Source organism: Mixophyes fleayi, chromosome 3, assembly GCF_038048845.1.
Source record: "Mixophyes fleayi isolate aMixFle1 chromosome 3, aMixFle1.hap1, whole genome shotgun sequence".
In the NCBI taxonomy this organism is placed as follows: domain Eukaryota; kingdom Metazoa; phylum Chordata; class Amphibia; order Anura; family Limnodynastidae; genus Mixophyes; species Mixophyes fleayi.
In genome coordinates this window covers 212558498-212580291 of record NC_134404.1, presented here as the reverse complement: position 1 = coordinate 212580291, position 21794 = coordinate 212558498, and the positions used below count along the sequence as shown (strand labels likewise).

Sequence of the window (21794 nt, the reverse complement as noted above, 5' to 3'; positions counted from 1 at the left end):
GTATTAGGCACCAATACGAAGTGACAAATGCAATTGAAAACAGGGGCATTTCGTGAAGCTGGTGAGCATTGAGCTCAGGGGGGATGCTGGTGAATAAGCTGCAGGGGTGCAGAAGGTTTCATGTGAGGAAAAATCTGGTGGGCTCTGGGGACACGCTCGTGACAGACGGCAGAGGGAGCGCGTGGCACACAGGGGAAGTGGGGGGCGCAACAGAGGGTGGTGGGTGAAGGGGGTGCGTGCAACACAGAAAAGTGCCTGGTAAATAGGGGGCATGTAAATAGGGGGCTGGTGTACAGAGATGGCACGTGAGACAAAGAATGGTGGGAAGAGCCTTTCCTTAAACACCTATACCTTCATACTCACCAGCTTCTCCCATACATGCTACTCACCTCCCTGTCAAACACATGCCCACCTGTCCACCAGCTTTAACCCACTTTTCTCCATTACCAGCCAGCTTTTTCCTCACATATCGTTCAGGAACAAGTACATTTGCATTAGCATGACTCCACCTTGTATCATGTGACTACAGCAGTCAGTCTGTCTGAGGTCACTTTCATCCTGTGTATTATGAGATGGGAGTTATATATGTGGTATGCTGTTATAAGGTTGGTATTATATATGAGGTATATTATTAATTCCCTAGTTAATTAGTTATCCTGGGCCTCGTGCAAGGTATAGAGGTTACCCTAGTGTTTGAGTCTTCATATCCTTAATGTGGTGACTTAATGCTCTTTTAACGTAGGGCCTCCAGAAACTGGGTAAGCCGAATATTACATAGAACATAGGCCATCACTGTGAAAAACAGAAATACAGTTTTATATATACATCAGGGTCAGAAGTTCATAGTCTTACCATGTACTTTATCAGTCCAGGCAGTTCATCAACAAGTGCTGGGTTCCAACAACTTAACTATCATTGTAACTAAGAGCTGGAAGCAGCTGAATGGCTGTTTCAGTTGCTGTTGCCTCTAAAATCACAGCTTTGTAAGCGTTGACATAGATTTACATACTTCTTGCTCTAATTTGTGAACCTTCATTACTCAGAATCAGTTAGACAAAAATTACAATATTTAAACCTAAAAAAATATGACCTGGCTGGCTCTATGTTGGAGGGATAACCAGGGGCGGATCTAGAAAAGTATTGTAGCCGGGGCGATTTAGGGGGGGGGGCGATTTAGGCCCCGCCCCTTTCTAAAATCTTAGGCTGCCGACGGCTGCACACTATGTGCAGGTCCGTCCAGCCGCGACAGGCAGGGACAGTGTGCTGCCCGGCTGCTCTGATTGTGTTTTAAACACAATCAAAGCAGCCGGGCAGCACACTGTCCCTGCCTGTCACGGCTGGACGGACCTGCACATACTGTGCAGCCGTCGGCAGCAAGTGTCTGCTAGGGGGGGGCTATCGCCCCCCCCCCCCCCCCTGGATCCGCCACTGGGGATAACGTTATTTCCCCTTCTTGAATTGTGTATTCTCTGATGTTCTCCTAGGTTAATGATGCTGTAAGTTATGGTGCTGTAAGCCAGAGTACATCCACCCACCATCAAGTACTACCATCGGACCATATTTTGTACACTCTCTTTTCTTTTCTATTGTTATGCAAAGATGAACTAATGCATTTGATTGAAATAGTCATTATATCACATGTTCTTGAGCTGTTATTATCTTGGCACATGGGTGTTACAAATGTAAAAAGCACATCAATTATTATTATTTTTTTATCTGTATGGCACCACAAAGGGTCCACAGCGCCGTACAGAGAGCATAGCGCAAACAGAACACAGTATACAGGGCAATACAAAAACAAAAGGCAGTTAACTTGTCAACCCAGAGAAAAATAAGCCCGCCCTCGGTATATCCCACATTATATACGGTACCAGCTGCTTGGCAACAAGCCCGCGCTCGGTATATCCCATATTGTATGTGGTACCAGCTGCGTGGCAATATAAATGCCCATATATGTATACAAAACAGAAAGAAAATTGTCAGCGCTTATCCTTTAAACTGCATATCTGTGTGTGTCTAGCAAAATGAAAACATGAGGTATTAGTTCATATTTTGATCAAAAGACTTAAGCCTGCATCCCACGTCAAGGGTACCTCATTATATGCAGGTCCTACACTGACCTACATGCTTTAAACACCATTAAACTGCAGTTAAAATCAGATGCACTCACCTCCCAGGTATAGGGGTTTACATCTTGCAAAGGCTGGCTTGTGAGCCACACCCAAATGTGCCTTAAATAGGCTTGATGGACAGCTGCTATGACAAAAAGGCAATATTTTGAAACAAAACCAGAGAAAAATAAGCCCGCACTTGGTATATCCCACATTGTATATGGTACCAGCTGCTTAGCAATAAGCCCGCGCTTGGTATATCCCATATTGCATGTGGTACCAGCTGCGTGGCAATATAAATGCCCATATATGTATACAAAACAGAAAGAAAATTGTCAGCGCTTATCCTTTAAACTGCATATCTGTGTGTGTCTAGCAAAATGAAAACATGAGGCTTAAGTCTTTTGATCAAAATATGAACTAATACCTCATGTTTTCATTTTGCTAGACACACACAGATATGCAACTTATCAACCCAGCTGAGAGCAGGTACACAGGGCAGAGAGGTATAAGTGAAGTCCAGAACACATAGAAAGTAGGAAAGGGAAGGAGGAGAGGTGGGGAGTGAACTAAAGCAAGCTAAACCTGTGGCCAGGAGTGTAGGCACAACTAACAGAACCAGAGCATGCGAGATGCGAAGTCAAGGGAGAAGATGAGACCAAGTGCAGGGGCCTAGAGTCAAGTTGAAAAAATGAGGTTGGTGTGCCGAAGGCAAAGGTAGCAGAAGGAGGAGGACATGAAGATAAGAGGGCACTGGTTGCGGGAGCTTACAATCTAGAGGGAAGTGGCAGACTAACAGGAGAAGGGACTAGAAATCTTAAGGGAGAGATGAACAAAAACAGTTAGTATGAGAAGCTGAGGAAGAATGAGGGGGAGGTGTACTATGATTAGTGAAGAAGGATCATGAAGAGGCGAGTTGTGGATGTCAGGGGATAGGTTAGACAGAGGAAGGGTAGGCTTTTCTGAACAGATGGGATTTAAGGGAACATTTGAAGATATGCAGGCTAAGGGATAGCGTGATAGAATGAGGGAGATTGTTCCAGAGAAGGGGGTTAGCACAAGAGAAATTTTGGATGTGGAGTGAGACAGATTGGATGTGGGTAACCAGATGGGAGGTGAGGTGGCAGTCCTTGGCTGACCGTTGAGGGCATGAGGGAGTATAACTGTGAGGAGTTTGAAGAGGATTCTGTAACGGAGGGAGGGGGAGCAAGTGCAGTGCTTGACAGAGAGGGGAGGCAGATGTAGACCGGCGAGAGAGGACGATTAATGTGACTGAAGTATTGAGTATGGACTGAAGAGGAGTGAGACGGGTGCACATCCCTTAGGAGAATTTTGGTCCAATCACACACAAGCACTTTCAGCATGCCATTATTATTATTATTATTGATTTTTATTTATAGGGCGCCACTAGGTATCCGTAGCGCCGTACAGGGACAGACAGAAACACGATACAGGGTGAGACAGCACGGTACAGTTAACAAAAAGCACAGTAACTCAGAAGCTCGATGTACAGCTAGATAAGAGGTGAGAGCCCCCAGCGGAGTAGAGAAGGGGGTAGAAGGGCAGGAGGACCTCACGGAAGAGACAAGGAGCTGGCGAGCAGAGTTAAGGTGGTGGAGAACAGAAGGAGAGGAGGCCCTGCTCGAAGGAGCGTACAATCTAAGGGGATGGTAGGACGGATAGAGACGCAATGGTAGGAGGAGGGAATGGGGAGAACGAAAGTTGAGACGGAGAGGAGGTGAGAGGAGTAAGAAAAGGAGGGAGGTAGGAGGGAGGCAGGAGTGGGAGGGGGTAGGGGGACACTGTGAGGAGGTCAATTAGGTGGGGGACTGGAGGGCTTTAAGAAAAAGGTGGGTTTTTAAGGCCCGTTTGAAGCTGGACAAGTTGGGGGAAGTTCTGATGGAGCGGGGGAGCTGGTTCCAGTGGAGAGGGGCAGCGCGGGAGAAGTCTTGGATGCGAGCATGGGAGGAGGTAACCAGGGGGGAAAAGAGGCGGCGGTCGTAAGCCGACCGCAGAGGGCGGGATGGAGCGTGAATGGAGATTAGGTTGGAGAGGTAGGGAGCAGTGGAGTTGGAGAGGGCCTTGAAAGTAAGAGTGAGGAGCTTGAACACGATTCTGTAGGGGATGGGGAGCCAGTGGAGGGATTGGTAGAGGGGGGAGACAGAAGAGGAGCGGCGAGAAAGGAAAATGAGCCGAGCGGCAGCATTGAGTATGGAGCGAAGGGGAGCGAGATGAGAGCGGGGGAGGCCAGTAAGAAGGAGGTTACAGTAGTCCAAGCGGGAGATAATAAGAGAGTGGACAAGAGCTTTAGTGGCATCTTGGGAGAGGAAGGGCCGAATGCATGCGTTGTTGCGCAGCTGGAAGCGGCAGGATTTAGGGAGAGAGAGGATATGAGGGGCAAAGGAGAGAGAGGAGTCCAGGGTGACGCCGAGGCAGCGAAGTTGAGAAACAGGGGAAATAGAGGAGTTGAGAACGGTGATAGAAGGGTTGGAAGGGGAGGGGGAGTGAGCGGGGGGAAAGACAATAAGTTCGGTTTTAGTGAGATTAAGTTTGAGGAATCTAGAGGACATCCAGGAGGAGATGGCGGAGAGGCAGGCGGACACCCTGGAGAGGAGGGAGGGAGAGAGATCGGGAGAGGAAAGGTAGAGTTGGGTGTCATCCGCATAAAGGTGGTACTTGAGACCAAAGGAGCTGATGAGTTCACCCAGGGAAGAGGTGTAAAGAGAGAACAGTAGGGGTCCGAGAACAGAGCCTTGGGGGACCCCTACTGGAAAGGAGGAGGGGGAGATAGATCCAGAGGTGGAGACGGAGAAGGTACGGTCAGCAAGGTAAGAGGTGAACCAGGACAGGGCGGAGCCGGAGAGGCCAAAGGATTGAAGGGTGTGGAGCAAGAGCGGGTGGTCAACGGTGTCGAAGGCCGCTGAGAGATCCAAGAGAATGAGAAGGGAGAAGTGGCCCCTAGCTTTGGCAGAGAGGAGATCGTTGGTGAATATAGCCAGGGCAGTTTCAGTGGAGTGGAGGGGGCGGAAGCCAGATTGGAGAGGATCAAGGAGGGAGTGATCAGAGAGGTAGGTGGAGAGGCGGCTGCAGATGCGCCTCTCAAGTATTTTGGAGGCAAATGGGAGAAGGGAGATGGGGCGATAGTTGGAGAGAGAGGTGGGGTCGAGATGAGGTTTCTTAAGAATGGGGGATACAAGAGCGTGTTTGAATGAATGAGGAGGGGAAGATGCCGGTGGAGAGGGAGAGGTTGAAGAGGTGGGCGAGGTGGGTGCCATTCTTTATCCCCCACCCCCCAGTTATTATCCTATCTCAAAAAAATAAAGTTTGCATCTCTAGCCCTCCCAGTAGTTTGTAGGCTCTATGTTGTCTTTATAGTTATTGTTACTTATGTTGTTCTCATAACTTTAAGCACTGCTGTTAACTTTTCTAGCCCATATCAGCTATCTGTTTTGCTCCAAATAAAATGAAACACTAAATTGTTTTGCTTTGTTTATATTACTCTAGGTTAGATGTGCTAAATAGACCCTCTAGCAAAGTGTATATAGTACTTTACTCTCTTGCCATTTGCAGGCATAGTAAGTACTTTGTTTATGATGGTTCCTCTCCCCCTTGTCACTAACTTGATGTCATCAGGTTTGAACTGAGTGGCAAAAATTACTTTCTTGATTGTATTATGTTGACAAGATAACAGTGGAGGGACCTGTCATACCAGGATTCATAGCAGCCACCCTCTTAAAGATAGCAGGAGTTGCTAAAGCATTTATATAGCAAATGGTCACAGACAGCACTTACATTTGCAAAATAAACCATAGCGTCTATTCCCAAGCTCTAAGAAAGTAGTGTGTTTTCTTTTTAATGAATAAAATGAACCCCATTATTTTTAACCAGGATGGCCAAGAGTTTCCATGGAAAGATCACATCTATGTTTGCAGGCTCCTAACCATGTCACCACAAAAAGCTCATTAGGGCCGTGGATGGCAAACCTTTGTTATGCAATGTCTGCCTGCACCCCCTTGAATGGAATGCAATGGAGGATACTCATAGCCGGATTAAGGGGGGGGCACAGGGGGCACGTGCCCCAGGCCCCCCTCTCCCCGAGGGCCCCCCGCATGACCTCACGTGTCAGATGCGGCGGCCTACTGTTGAATGTGATCCCCCCCTCCCACTCAGTGATAGGCCAAACATTCGGCCTATCACTGAGAGCTCTTGTGTCACATGTGACGTGCACCACATGACAGGTGCCGTCCCACGTGTGAAGTCCTGCAGAGAGCGTGCTGCGCGGATGGAAGAAGGTGAGTGTTATTAGTGTGTGTTATGTTATGTTTGTTTTATGTTATGTCATGTCAATGCAGAGTGTGTGTGATCAGCATATATGTGCGTGTGTTTGTCAGCATTTGAATGCAGTGTGTGTGGGGGCCAGTGACTTAATGCAGTGTGTGTGTGGGGGCCAGTGAATTAATGCAGTGTGTGTGGGGGCCAGTGACTTAATGCAGTGTGTGTGTGGGGGCCAGTGAATTAATGCAGTGTGTGGGGGGGGGGGGGCAGTGAATTAATGCAGTGTGTGTGGGTGCCAGTGACTTAATGCAGTGTGTGTGGGGGCCAGTGATTTAATGCAGTGTGTGTGTGTGTGTGGGGGGGGGGGGGGGGCAGTGAATTAATGCACTGTGTGTGTGGGGGCCAGTGAATTAATGCACTGTGTGTGTGGGGCCAGTGAATTAATGCACTGTGTATGTGTGGGGGCCAGTGAATGAATGTAGTGTGTGGGGGGGGGGCAGTAAATGACTGTAGTGTGGGAGGGAGGGGGGGTTGTCTTAATATAATATAGGTAGGCTGTTTAATTTAATTGTGGAGTGCACGTGGGGGGCTAATTATTGGGTGCTATTTTATTTGTGGGGTGATGGTGAGGCTATTTAATAGTGGGTTCTATGAATTTAATATGGAGTAACTGGACCTTTAATTTAATGCTGGGGTGGTGAGCTATTAATTAATTGGGGAGAATGAGGTCTATTTATTAAATGTGATTATGAATTATTTAATGCCTGGAATTGTAGTGGGAAATGGTAATATTTGTTAAATGTAAATGCTATTTAAATTATTGTTGGGGCTGTTTGGAGGGATTGGTTGGAGGGAAATAGATCTATTTAGCAAATGTGAATATTATTATTTTAATGTTGGGGGTTGGAGGGAGGCCTAATTATAAAACAAGAGTGCTATTAATTTAACACTGGGACTGTTTGCAGTTTTCTAAATTTTATGTACCCATTTTTTTCCCCCAAATAGGGCCTCCAATATTCCAGGATCCAGACATTGAGCAAATGAGCTAAAGTAACCAGCAGACACAAGTCATGACAGTGAGAAGAACAGGTAGGAGAGAGCAGGGACAGTCCCGAATTTGGGTGACTGTCTCGCTTAGGACAGTTGGGAGGTATGTCCTGCTTCACCGTGTACTGCTCGTGAAGGCAGAGCTGCGTGCACCTAACAGTAGTGCACACGGTATTGTCTGTGTATTTGTCTAAAATGATAACCATGTGACATCATAGGGCCCCCCCTGTCTTAAGTGCCCCGTGCCCCCCAAAGCCTTAATCCAGCTCTGAGGATACTGCCTTATCCATTAACTTCCAACAGGATTTTCTTACTTCTTTTCTCTAATAAGTTTTCCTGTTATAAACCACCATGGCCGTTGCCAAAGTAGTTTACATTTCTGCAAAACATGGGAGATGTTCTTTCTGTGGATATCTAATGTTACCCATCATTAACTGCAATGCATGTATTGACTTTAACACCTTTTACATTTGAACCATGGATATGGAAACATGTCCTAAAATATATTCACCATATATTTTTCGACTGTGAATCCACCCCATAGCATTTATTTTTCCACAATACATATTGTTTTGCTTTTGGTTTTTACCTGTCGAGTAAAAAAATATAAAGGTTATATTACCATAGAGAACTATACAAGGCCTATGTATACTATTTGATTAGCATGAAATATATGCCGTACTCACATACGACCATTTCGTACAAACCTGCAAAGCTTTTAGAAAGCACTTGTTAAATTTGCCTCATTTCTTCCCCCCCAACCCAACCTTTATTGTACTACAATTTTTAAGCATTAAATAAATTTGCCTCCCTCCATTATTGGGACAGGACTCACTCTGGAATTCACTATGGAAGTCATAAAAGGACTACAGCAAAATAAAAGAACAATTACAATTGATCACTGCCCACTACTAAGTATATCTCATTTAATGATAGCACTAAAACCACACAGAACATACAATGCAACTTTTGGAACACTTATTCACAATGTTGGAATATTCATATCGCTGACATGTAAACTAGCTAATGCACTTCAATGTGTCCTGTTTTTAAGACTCTTCTCTGGGATTAAGTGATGCCTGAAAAGCAAAAGCGTGAATAACTCTGACATGGAAAACAATTTTTCCTTCTGAATTCAATAGGGATGGTGCACAGATGCAGTGTTTGTTGCTAGAGCACTGCTCTACCTGAATCTCCATTACTTTCGGCAGCTACATTCACAGAAGCCGCCTCCTCTGTGTATCATGTGACCGCTGCAGTCACATGACCTGGTGCCGTCAGCAGGTCCTTCCGATTAAGGGGATCTAGCCATCACCCAGTGTGTACCCACTCATAACAGTGTTTATAGTTTAATGAAGTTTAAGTTTGCTTATAGCGAGTACAACATGTCGTTTAATATTTAGTGCAAGCATCGCTGGCGCGGTGTCTTTATTTACTAACAGTGTCGTATCACATCACTGTGCTCATGGAGTCTCAGCTACAGAGCATCTTCGAGGAGGTTGTGGTAAGTTCCTAGTGTTGGGATGTACCAGCAATGCTTGTTATTAATATATCTGACATTTATCTGTGTAGCTCTTATTTAGTAAAACTGTATGGCCCTCTATTCCCCTTACTATTCTTTCCTTAACCAGACTTTCCATCCTACAATCTATTTTGAATGTAACTACTATACTAATTGTCCTTGTTAAACGTTCTTTTGTTACCCTACTATGCTCTGTCAGTTCCCTACATTGGTTTCTGTATTTTACTGAATCCAATATAAAAATATTTCTAACATACAAGGCCATAAAGAAAGCTGTACCAACATACAACTTTTCACTTTTTCTATGATATATATACCCTTGGGTCATACGCTCTGTGCAAGATCTGTGTCTCTCATACACCCTTATTATATGCTCCCATTCTCAGTTACAGGATTTTTTCTGCCATCCCTCTCACACAAGACCTTCCTCTAGCATCCAAACTTTCATGTGTTCTTTGAAAACTTATCACTTCAGACATTTATCAAATTCTCGAGCCACACTCTTAGCCTATGTACACTATCCTGCCCTATTTCTGCAAATCTGCACAAAACTTGCATGTATTTTCTTATATACTCACACAGCACTCTAACCTCCTAAACCTACATTGGTGTCTGACTTGATCACATAGCCTCACAAACCACTTTTCTCACAGTTTGGTTGGATCAGTAACGAATATGTGGCACTTAACCTTGTGTACCAAACTCCTATTGTTCTATAGATTGTAAGCTTGTCTGTTAATCTATTAAATACTCAGTCTTACTGTATTAACAACATACTTGCCAACTCTCCCGGATTGTCCGGGAGACTCCCGCACGAGTGTGGCAATCTCCCTGATAGGAAGGGGGAAAAATTTAGTTTAAACGCCGCGATTCACCCGGAATCGCGGCGTTTAGCCCCAAATGACGCGATTTCGCAGCCCCGCCCCCTGCACGCCCACGTCCCAGCCGGCATCTCCCGGAAAAAGAAAAAAAAATGTTGGCAAGTATGATTAACAAGCTAATAAAAATCCTGAGTGCTCTAAACCCAAAAAGGAGTAGACTCTTGTCGCAATCCCAACCAAGGGTGTTACCCTTTATTAAAATGGAACAATATCGAAAGATTAGGTACGCCAAGAAGACCAAACATTTCATAAATAAAAGAAGAGAGATGGATAGCTTCTTCTAAAATACAATGTAAATTTATTTATAATCGATATAAAAATACACAGATCATATAAGGATATTAGAATATATTGTGTCAATAGTGACATCACATTCCACCTTAATAATACTATACATGGAGAGGTTTAATAACCCGATATTTCTTTTAAAATATAAGTCAAAATCAATGGGGGTGAAGACATATTATTAAGAAAAACACATTTTAAAACAAATACACGGTGGCGTAGTGGTTAGCACTTCTCTCTTACAGCACTGGGGTCATGAGTTCAATTCCCGACCATAGCCTTATTTGTGGGGAGTTTGTATGTTCTTCCTGTGTTTGTGTGGGTTTCCTCCGGGTGCTCCGGTTTCCTCCCACACGCCAAAAACATACTGGTAGGTTAATTGGCTGCTAACAAATTGACCGTAGTCTGTCTGTCTGTGTCTGCATGCCTGTATCTGTCTGTATGTGTGTGTTGGGGAATTTAGACTGTAAGCCCCAATGGGGCAGGGACTGATGTGAGTGAGTTCTCTGTACAGCGCTGTGGAATTAGTGGCGCTATATATATAAATGGTGATGATGAATACTATATCTTAAATACAGCAATCTCAGAACATCCCATGATTATTTTTTTTACACAAATAAAAATTAAAAAAAAATATATTAGCAGGTCTTTAAACCGAAAAAGGAGAATAAAGAAGGAACTAGTCAAAATATCGGTTTTCTCAATAATATAAGAGGTAACTACAAATGTGTAAAATTGAGATGTATGGCTTGTCATCATATGAAGAATAAGGATAAAGTAGTGATATCCCAGTCCACACAAGAAATTTTCACTATCCCTGGATTTCATATTGTAGCACCTCTTTCGCCATCTACGTGCTGCAGTGCCCATGTGGCCTGCAGTAAGTGGGAAGAACAACTAGAAATGTACGAAAAAGATTTATGGAACATAAAAGAAATATTGCTAACAAGGTGAAAAATCATAGTGTCTAGACATTTTAAAAACACACACCAGGCTGATCCATCAGGCTTGAGTGTGATTATTGTAGAGTCAACTAGACCTACAACCAGGGGAGGTGACAGATTTAGAACTCTCTATGAAAGGGAGTTGTTCTGGATATTCAAGCTACATACTTTAGCACTAGAGGGGTTAAATGAATCTCGAGTTCAATTATAGATAAAACCCCCTGTGCTTTCTACTTACCCATACATTCTTGCTTGGGTTAATAAATTTTTCCTGTTCCCTCTTATTTCTTTTTCCTGTATCCTATTCTGGGAAATTGTTTTTGACAATCCAGTAGTTACATTTCTTATCTGTTTTGGGTATCGGAATGCATGTGTATAATGGGATTTCCCACAAATGTAGTTTTTTGTTATTTATTGATTGATCTTCTAGTGCAGACTATAGTAGTACCTTGCAAGTAATATATCTTAACATTGTAGAGTATGGTCTATACCGGCGGCTCCCAGGGGTGCCGCGGGCCAGGCAAAAAAGAAAGAAAACAGAAACTTACCAATCCGCGCGGCACCGGGACCCAGCAGCCTCCTCTCTCCCGCAGCTGCTGGGTCCCGACGCCGCGCGGATTGGTAAGTTACTGTTTTCTTTCTTTTTTTTTTGCCTGGCGTGGGGCAGAGGGAGGAAGGGGGACAGATGGCAAAGGAGGAGGACAGATGGCAAAGGAGGAGGACAGAGGGCAGACCAGGAGGACAGATGGCAGAGGGGGACAGGGAGCAGACCGAGGACAGAGGAGGAGGAGGACAGATGGCAAAGGAGGAGGAGGACAGAGGGCAGAGGAGGAGGGGGACAGAGAGCAGACCGAGGACAGAGGGTAGAGGAGGAGGACAGAGGGCAGAGGAGCAGCAGGACAGATGGCAAAGGAGGAGGACAGAGGGCAGAGGAGGAGGGGGACAGAAAGCAGACCGAGGGCAGAGCAGGAGGAGGACAGAAGGCAAAGGAGGAGGACAGAGGGCAGAGGAGGAGGGGGACAGAGAGCAGACCGAGGGCAGAGGAGGAGGAGGACAGATGGCAAAGGAGGAGGGCAGAGGAGGAGGGGGACAGAGAGCAGGCAGAGGAGGAGGAGGACAGATGGCAAAGGAGGAGGACAGAGGGTAGAGGAGGAGGGGGACAGAGGCAGACCAGGAGGACAGATGGCAGAGGAGGAGGGGGACAGAGAGCAGACCGAGGGCAAAGGAGGAGGGTAGAGGAGGACGGGGACAGAGAGCAGATCGAGTACAGAGGGCAAAGGAGGAGGGCAGAGGAGGAGGGGGACAGAGAGCAGACCGAGGGCAGAGGAGGAGGAGGACAGAGGGCATAGGAGGAGGGGGACAGAGGGCAGACCAGGAGGACAGATGGCCACGGAGGAGGGCAGAGGAGGAGGGGGACAGAGAGCAGACCAGGAGGACAGATGGCAGAGGAGGTGGGGGACAGAGAGCAGACCGAGGGCAGAGGAGGAGGAGGACAGATGGCAAAGGAGGAGGACAGAGGGCAGAGGAGGAGCGGGACAGAGAGCAGACCGAGGGCAGAGGAGGAGAAGGACAGATGGCAAAGGAGGAGGGCAGAGGAGGAGGGGGACAGAGGGCAGACCAGGAGGACAGATGGCAGAGGAGGAGTGGGACAGAGGGCAGACCAGGAGGACAGATGGCAGAGGAGGAGGGGGTCAGAGAGCAGACCGAGGGCAGAGGAGGAGGAGGACAGATGGCAAAGGAGGAGGACAGAGGGCAGAGGGGGGCAGAGGAGGGCAGAGGGGGAGGACAGAGAGCAGAGGAGGAGGGCAGAGGAGGGGGGACAGAGGGCAGAGGTGGAGGACAGATGGCAGAGGAGGGGGCCAGCTTGACAGAGGGCATAGGAGGGGGCCAGCGTGACAGAGGGGGCAACGTGAGAGAGGCCAGTGTGCCTGGTTGCAGAGGGGGCAGTTTGCCTGGTTGCAGACCGGGGGCAGAGGAGGCGGAGGACAGATGGCAGAGGAGGAGGGGGACAGAGAGCAGACTGAGGGCAGAGGAGGAGGAGGACAGATGGCAAAGGAGGAGGGCAGAGGAGGAGGGGGACAGAGAGCAGACCGAGGGCAGAGGAGCAGAAGGACAGATGGCACAGGAGGAGGTGGACAGAGGGCAGACCGAGGGCAGAGGAGGAGAAGGACAGATGGCAAAGGAGGAGGGCAGAGGAGGAGGGGGACAGAGGGCAAAGGAGGAGGACAGAGGGCAGAGGAGGAGGGGGACAGAGAGCAGACCGAGGGCAGAGGAGGAGAAGGACAGATGGCAAAGGAGGAGGGGGGCAGACCAGGAGGACAGATGGCAGAGGAGGAGGGATGTCAGAGAGCAGACCGAGGGCAGAGGAGGAGGAGGACAGATGGCAGAGGGGGAGGGGGGCAGAGGGGGAGGACAGAGAGCAGAGAAGGGGGGACAGAGGGCAGAGGAGGGGGACAGCATGAGAGATGGCAGAGGAGGGGGCCAGCTTGACAGAGGGCAGAGGAGGGGGCCAGCGTGACAGAGGGGGCAACGTGAGAGGGGGCAGTGTGCCTGGTTGCAGAGGGGGATAGTTTGCCTGGTTGCAGACCGGGGGCAGAGGAGGAGGAGGACAGATGGCAGAGGAGGAGGGGGACAGAGAGCAGACCGAGGGCAGAGGAGGAGGACAGATGGCAAAGGAGGAGGAGGAGGGGGACAGAGAGCAGACTGAGGGCAGAGGAGGAGGAGGACAGATGGCAAAGGAGGAGGGCAGAGGAGGAGGGGGACAGAGAGCAGACCGAGGGCAGAGGAGCAGAAGGACAGATGGCACAGGAGGAGGGGGACAGAGGGCAGACCAGGAGGACAGATGGCAGAGGAGGAGGGGGACAGAGAGCAGACCGAGGGCAGAGGAGGAGGACAGATGGCAAAGGAAGAGGACAGATGGCAAAGGAGGAGGACAGAGAGCAGAGGAGGAGGACAGATGGCAGACCAGGAGGACAGAGAGCAGAGGAGGGGGACAGAGGGCACACCAGGAGGGCAGAGGAGGGGGGCAGAGGAGGAGGGCAGATGGCAGAGGAGGGGGAGAGAGGGCAGAGGAGGGGGACAGCGTGAGAGATGGCAGAGGAGGGGGGCCAGCGTGACAGAGGGCAGAGGAGGGGGCAACGTGTGAGAGGGCAGTGTGCCTGGTTGCAGAGGTGGCAGTGTGCCTGGATGCAGAGGGGCATTTTTGCATACAACTAAATAAGTATTTCTGTCGTGACCTAAATACTTATTACAACTTTTTGACCCAACTACCTCTAAAACAGGACTGTTCAGTAATTATTTTGGAGGGGTGCCTTGAAAAAATTTGGAGACTCTAAGGGTGCCGCGAACTGCAAAAGTTTGGGAACCACTGGTCTATACTGTTTATTCTTATGGTCATTCTCTGTATTCCCTACTATTTTGGATTATCTTCGTACCTAGGCTAGTTCTTTTTCATTGACCTAAGTAAGATTATCGCTGATAATTTTGGTAAACTATAAGACTTTTAAAGAACTCTAAAATTAGTATACAGAGTGTACTGGCCACACACTCAGTTTATATCTACCTTAAATTATTTGCCCATTTATTATAGAGTCTTACAACTTGTTTTCTTATGATTGGTCGTTTGTTACTAGACAAGCATAGTATTATTAACGTGGAATGTGATGTCTTTAATATTCACTATTGACGTGATATATGCTAATAATATCCTTATATGATCTGTGTATTTTAGATTTATTTATCTTTTAATTTGATTATAAATACATTTACATTGTATTTTAGAAGAAGCCATCCATCCAATGTGCATATTCCTAATTGTAATGTACTGTGGCATATGCTGGCACAGTTTAAATAAATGCAAATAATATTTGCAGAAAGCGCTTTTAACCACTAATTTGTAGGGGCAAACACAGGTCCTCTACGGTGTTTCCAAATGCTTGTTTTCGGGGAATAAAGAAAAAACGACAACGTCCTGCAGTTTTTTTGTCTGGTTTTTGGTTATTTTAAAACCTTTTTGAAAAGCTTTTCTATTGATTTAATATTTATTCATTACTCTTAGTATAAATAGAAAGGAGTTCCAGTCTACACTTATGGAGCAAAATATCAATATTTTAAGGCATAACAATCTACCCTGAGCCGTTAGACCAGGGTTCGGCAACCCCCGGCACGTGTGGCAACTTTTCTCTGGCACACCAAGCTCCACAGCTGCTTCTCTAAAGCAGCCGAAGATTGCTGAAATGGAGCGCCTGCGGTTGCGCAGTAGCTCAGTTTCATTCATCACCAGCTGCTTTGGAGAAGCAGCTCCCAGGTTTTGCTGAGAAACAGAAGATGTGTGTGCTGACTCCGAAGGTAAGTATGAGGCACATTATGAATTGGGGGCACAACTATATGGCTATACTGTGCTTTGGAGGCACAACTATGTGACTATACTGTGTATATGTTCTCCCCGTGTTTGCGTGGGTTTCCTCCCACACTCTGAAAACATACTGATAGGTTAATTGGCTGCTAACAAATTGACCCTACTCTGTGTGTTAGAGAATTTAGACTGTAAGCTCCAATAGGACAGGGACTGATGTGAATGACAAATATTCTCTCTACAGAAAACACATACAACAAATAGACACTCATAAACCTAAAAACAAAATGTATTATTGGTTAGGTTGCAGCTCTCATAACAGGCTCTGGAACCTGAATGGGGCAATAGAAATAATAAAAAAACAAGAAGAGAGCGCAGTTTAAAACTAACAAATAACAGTTTAATATTAATCTTAAACTGTTATTAATTTGTTGGTTTTAAGCTGCACTCTCCTTGTTTTTTTTATTATTCTCTGTACAGCGCTGCAGAATTGGTGGCACTATATAAATGGTGGTGATGATTGCCACCGTATGGCATAGCATGAACATTTATTTGCTTATCCCATTACTATTAATATTATGCTATTGGCATCATAAAATAAGACATAATTAAAATATATATTGTACATACATACATACATACATACATTATATGGACAAAAGTATTTTGCCACACCTGTTAATTATTGAATTGAGGTGTTTCAATCGGACCCATTGCCAGAGGTGTATAAATGAAGCACCTAGCCATGCAGTCTCCATTTGCAAATATTTGATACAAAATGGGTCAGTGACTTCAAGCGTGGCACTGTGCTACCTTTGCAATAAGACGGTTTGTGAATTTTCATCCCTGCTGGATATTCCATGGTCAACTATAAGTGATATTATTAGAAAGTGGCGTTTAGGAACAACAGCAACTCGGCCATGAAGCGGAAAACCATGTAAAATCACAGAGCGGGGTCATCTACATCTAAGGTGCATGGTGCGTAAAAGTCACCAACTCTCTGCTGATGCCATAGCTTAAGGGGTCTGAACTTCTACTGGCATTAATGTAAGCACAAAAACTTTGCGGAGGGAGCTTAATGAAATGGGTTTCCATGGCTGAACAGCTGCATGCAAGCCTCACATCACCAAAACCAATGGCAAGCATCAGATGGAGTGGTATAAAGCACACCGACACTTGACTGTGAAGCAATGACAAATCACGCTTCTCTGTTTTGGCAGTCTGATGGGCGAGTCTAGGTTTGGCGAATGTCGGGAGAACGTTACCTGCCTGACTGCATTATGCCAACTGTGAAGTTTGGTGGAGGAGGCATAATGGTATGGGGCTGTTATTCAGGGTTTTGGCTAGGCCCTTTATCTCCTGTAAAGGGCAATCTTAATGTTTCAGCATATCCATTCTTTTTGGACAATGCTATGCTTCCAACTTTGTGGCAACAGTTTGGCGAAAGCCCTTTTCTATTCCAACATGGCTGTGACCCAGTGCACAAAGCAAGAACTACAGAGACATGGTTTGATGAATTCGGTGTGGAAGAATTTGACTGGCCCTTACAGAGCCCTGACCTCAACCCCATCGAACACCTTTGGGATGAACTGGAACGGAGATTGTGAGCCAGGCCTTCTCTTCCAACATCAGTGCCTGACCTCATAAATGCTCTACAGATTAAATGGGCATAAATTCCCACAGAAACACTCCAACTTCTTGTGGAAAGTTTTCCAAGAAGAGTGGAAACTGTTATCGCTGCAAAAGGGGGACCAACTCAATATTAAAGTATATGGACTAGCCTAGTGTGACAGGATGGACCACCTATGCCACCCTGTCTGTTGTTGCTGGGTACTGGCTGGGCTTACTTTGCCACCATTCACTATCGTTATCCCAAATGTGCCCTCTTGCACCAGTAGGACGGGCTTACAAATGCTGCCACCACTGGAGTCCTTATCGGCATCCAGAACCGGGTTCCTTCTGGGTAACGGATGCTGCGAGTGTACGCCGTTACTGGTATACCTGGGCTGGTACTCCTGACCTCTTCCTATGGATCAAGGTTGCTGTGGATGGATCCCTCCTGGCCTATCACACTGGCCAGAGCTGCTGGGTAGCGGGGAGAGCGGTGGTACTGGATGCTGGGCCCAAACCTCAGAAACAGCCGGGAATGGATTCGATTTTGGGTCTAATTTGTAGGTTACAAGATTTTCAGCATAGATGTTTTCAAGCAGGCGTTTGAAGCAAGTGATGTTTATTTGCAGTCACACTGATTGAAGGTACCATTGATCAGGTAAAATGGAACCAGAAGAACAATTTTCAATACAAGTCATGGATACCCAAACATGGATTTACATGCAATACAAAGCTAGCAATATTTACACTTCTCTGTGATATCCTTAAACTTACTGTGATTTCCTGCATCTTATTTTGGACACAGGAAGCGTAACAACAAGTCTAATTAATTAAACCTTCCTGTGCCTTCAGGTGCTGGACCCTCACACACCAGAACGTCTAATTAGCATGAGATGAACATGGGTCCTTTCTTCAGACAGCTGCAGAATACATATTCCCAAAGAAACCCCCCAAACAAGTCATTTCCCCGCATCGCAATACACAGACGACTTCCTACACAAAGGCTTATTGTATCAGATATATACCTCAGAAATCATGCATTTCCTCTAGCAAGGTTAAAACAAACGAATTTCTTCCCCTGGTCTCAGAAATAAAGATATCTCTTTTACCAACATACCTACAATATCAAAAGTACAATTGCAATTATATAAATAAGCGCCCTGCGCTATTTCCTTTCAATGCATTTATGTTATAAGTGATCCAGTCACAGCTAGATTTACTAAACTGCTGGTTTGAAAAAGTGAAGATGTTGCCTATAGTAACCAATCGGATTCTAGCTGTCATTTTGTAGAATACACTAAATAAACTAGAATCTGGTTGCTATAAGCAACATCTTCACTTTTCCAAACACGCAGTTTAGTAAATATACCCCCATGTTTTTGAATAAAATATCATTACAGTCCTTGTTGGTATAATGGTCAAGCATCCAAATAGTTCTTTGTATGTGTGTGTGTGTATATATATGTATGTATGTATGTATGTATGTATATATATATATATGTATGTATGTGTATATATATATATATATATATATATTTGTGTGTGTGTGTGTAACCCCTATGCTAGACTAATAAAGGTCAGCATGTAGATGCAAAACAAACATTGTATGAGAATTGCACTTCATAAATTAAAGGTTCTTTTTGGCAGTAGGAAGTTTCTGCCATGTACATAAGCTACTGTTCCTATTTATAATATTTAAAAATCAATTAAAAAAAACATACTTGCAACACCAAGTAACTTGTGGATCAAATGACTTGAAAATGTTTGATGTGAATTATTGTATTGTTCTTAAACACATTCTTGTTATTCTTAACCCTTATATTGTCCCAAAAACTGACCCACAAGAGTCTCTGTTTCACCATATGTCACATTCGTTTGTTCAGCTTACTAGGTCAACCACCAGATGTTTCAGGTCTGGTTATAATTATGTGGTCAAATCTGCCCATATGTTCAGTTTTTCAATGATTACTGAAATCATAAGAATGTTTCAAATAGAAATCAAATATCATGCAATCTGCATTTTATTGGTTGCTGAGAAGAGAACTGGCGCTTTATAAATAATTGATGATGGAAAACTGCAACTTGCCATTGCAGTCCTTTTTAGAATCTTACGTATCATAGTTCCTGGAAAATGAAAAGCGATTGGAATCCTTAGATCCTAGGTTCCCAAACTGTGCGCCGTGGCTCCCAGGGGTGTTGCGGCGCTGTCACAGGGGTGCTGTGGACCGGAAGAGGAAAAAAAAATAATTACCAATCCGGCGGCGCCTGGGACCCAGCATCCTCCACTCTCCTCGCCTCTCACTGGACGTCATCACGCCCGACATTCAGTGACAAGCAGCAGGAGAGATGCTGGGTCCCGGGTGCCGCCGGATTGGTAATTATTTTTTTTTTTCCTCTCTTCCTGGCCATGGCGGGATGCAGAGGGTGCAGAGAGGACAAAGCGAGGATGCAGCGGGGGCCCAGAGTGTGTGGATGCAGCGGGGGCCCAGAGTGTGTTAGCTGTAAATTATTATTTGACAGAAATATAATTGAAAAAAATATATAAAAATATTATTTTTTAGATGGATTTATGTGTATTTTTGCATACAACTAAATAAGTATTTCTGTCCTGACCTAAATACTTATTACGTTTTTTGACCCAGCTACTTGGGACTGCTCGGTAATTATTTTGCAGGCTGCCTTGAAAAAATTATGGAGACTCTCTAAGGGTGCCGCAAACTGCAAAAGTTTGGGAACCACTGCCTTAGATGAATATTTTTGTGGCAAGGTTTTCTTTTATGTTGGATTCATTTTTTTACAGCTGCAATCGCCTAAACCCTTGTAAGCTAAAAACTTTAAAATAGCTGTACAAGTATCAATTGGTATCTGTAATCTTTTCAGTAATTAAGTGTTCAATATTCTTTCTTTCCTTATGCAGAAGACAGAGGTCATAGAAGAAGCCTTTGCTGGGTGAGTACCTTGTTACTTTAATTTTGTTTTTAATTCTACACATCTCTTCAGGCCTCCAAGTTTTTATAGACCTAGAAGCCAGCCAGAAACATCTGGGAGTTAGACTGTGTATTGTAGTGCGGATAGTGGACCATGTTGATTACAGCCATGGCTTAACTGTTCACATAATCAATACTAAATAAACACTGGATACACAACAACCATAATCTGGTGATCTACTATATAAATTCCTAGTGGCGTGTGTGAAAAAAAAAAACACCAAGCTGCAGCGCCACCTGCTGGGCAGAGTTATACACTGACCTATATATTTCTTGAAGGAGAAGTGACAGTTGGGAGTGGTTGGTGGTTGCCGGGGGTGACAGTGGGGAGTTTGTAACACCTTAAGTAGCCTGTTGAAGGATGTGGCGATGAAGGATGAGGTGATGGAGAAAAATGATGAGGTGGTGACGTGGACAAAACCACGTTAAAAAAGGGCGCTTGCGTCGGGAAGTAACGCTCTTCCCCTGAGGAGGCCTGGCCTAGCCCCAAATGCATGACAAGAACCCTTTTAACACCTTAAGTAGCTTGATTTGACTAGAATGCATGAGTATCATGCACGGGTTAACTTGTGTGTAATATATCTTGAAGGTGATGATTTGGTTGACCTAATTTAAGGAAATCAATCACTAAATGTATCATTATTTCTCTTTCATCCTTCTGGGGGACACTGTTACTATTGGTTGTAGTTGGGGAGTGAGGGAGTTGGCGCTTAACTGGTTAACTTGTGACCTGCTGACAGACCCCTCCCCTCTGCAACCCCCACTCTAGCTCCTCAGTGTAGATTAAGTGCCCAGTGAGTTAGGCTTACTTCTTAACTTCTGATTTAGATTAGTAATGTTTTTCTTTTCCTTTCTTCATATTTTTTTTTTCTTGTTTTAATATAGAGTATATCAAAGCCTGCTTAGTGTGCAATTTGAATCAGCACACTAATAAAAAAAAAAAGGCAGCAGGCTGTGTAATAGGGTGAGATCCGTCGCTATCTTCGGATATAGAGTGCCGCGTTTTGAAGCGATGGCGGCCGTCATCTTATGGCCACTACCAAGTGGGGAGGTGGGGGTACATTTTTTACATCAAATATTTGATGTACGGCAGCAAGACCCGATGGTGCACTTATATTATAGAAATGACACGCATTGGGGACTAAGAGAGAGACGGTTGAAGCACAGAGGAGTGGAGCTTGGTTTTAAAGCCCACTCACCCCTCCACAGAAGAGGGTGCAATGGTATCTCCTAAGGTGTCAAGATCTGCCCAGGAAAAGTACACAGTTACACTCCCCAGCCTCTGCTTCACTGCTGACAGAGACTCCTCTCCAGCTGCGGATTTGTACTAGTCTAGGAAGGCTAAGTATATGTGTGTGTGTATGTGTGTGTATATATATATATATATATATATATATATATATATATATATATACTGTTATACAGTGTTGATATATGATAATGATATTGCCTTGTTGAAAAGCAGTATATTCAAGAGGAAATCGCTGCATCACAGAGTTGACTGGGGCACAATACAATAGCATACAACATATAGCAAGATACATCTTTTGACTGATAGTCAGAGATTAGATAGTATCTTTTGTAACCTTTTGTTTCTTGTGTTGTATAATTGCTAACGGTCTCTGCATATTCTATATCTTTGATTGTTTTTTCCTTTTTATAATGTCTGATAAAGGGAAAGCACCAAAAACAAAACACTTTGCTTGCTCAAAATGCCCAAGGTAAAATTGCCAAATGTACAGCAAGACCCCGGGACGCTCTGGGTAGATCGTGAGGC

The 21794-nt window shown here is 45.2% G+C and overlaps 1 protein-coding gene across 2 annotated transcripts in view; it reads left to right on the top strand.

Annotated features, from left to right (window-relative positions):
• Positions 1-8708: 8708 nt before the first annotated feature.
• MED23 (mediator complex subunit 23) overlaps positions 8709-21794 on the top strand; it is a 122553-nt gene continuing 109467 nt past the window's right edge. For both annotated transcript variants that reach the window (XM_075203083.1, XM_075203082.1), the window contains exons 1-2: positions 8709-8937; positions 19948-19979. In XM_075203083.1, the coding sequence (XP_075059184.1) occupies positions 8899-8937; positions 19948-19979 (71 nt within the window). In that variant the 5' untranslated portion in view covers positions 8709-8898. The remainder of the gene's footprint in view (positions 8938-19947; positions 19980-21794) is intronic.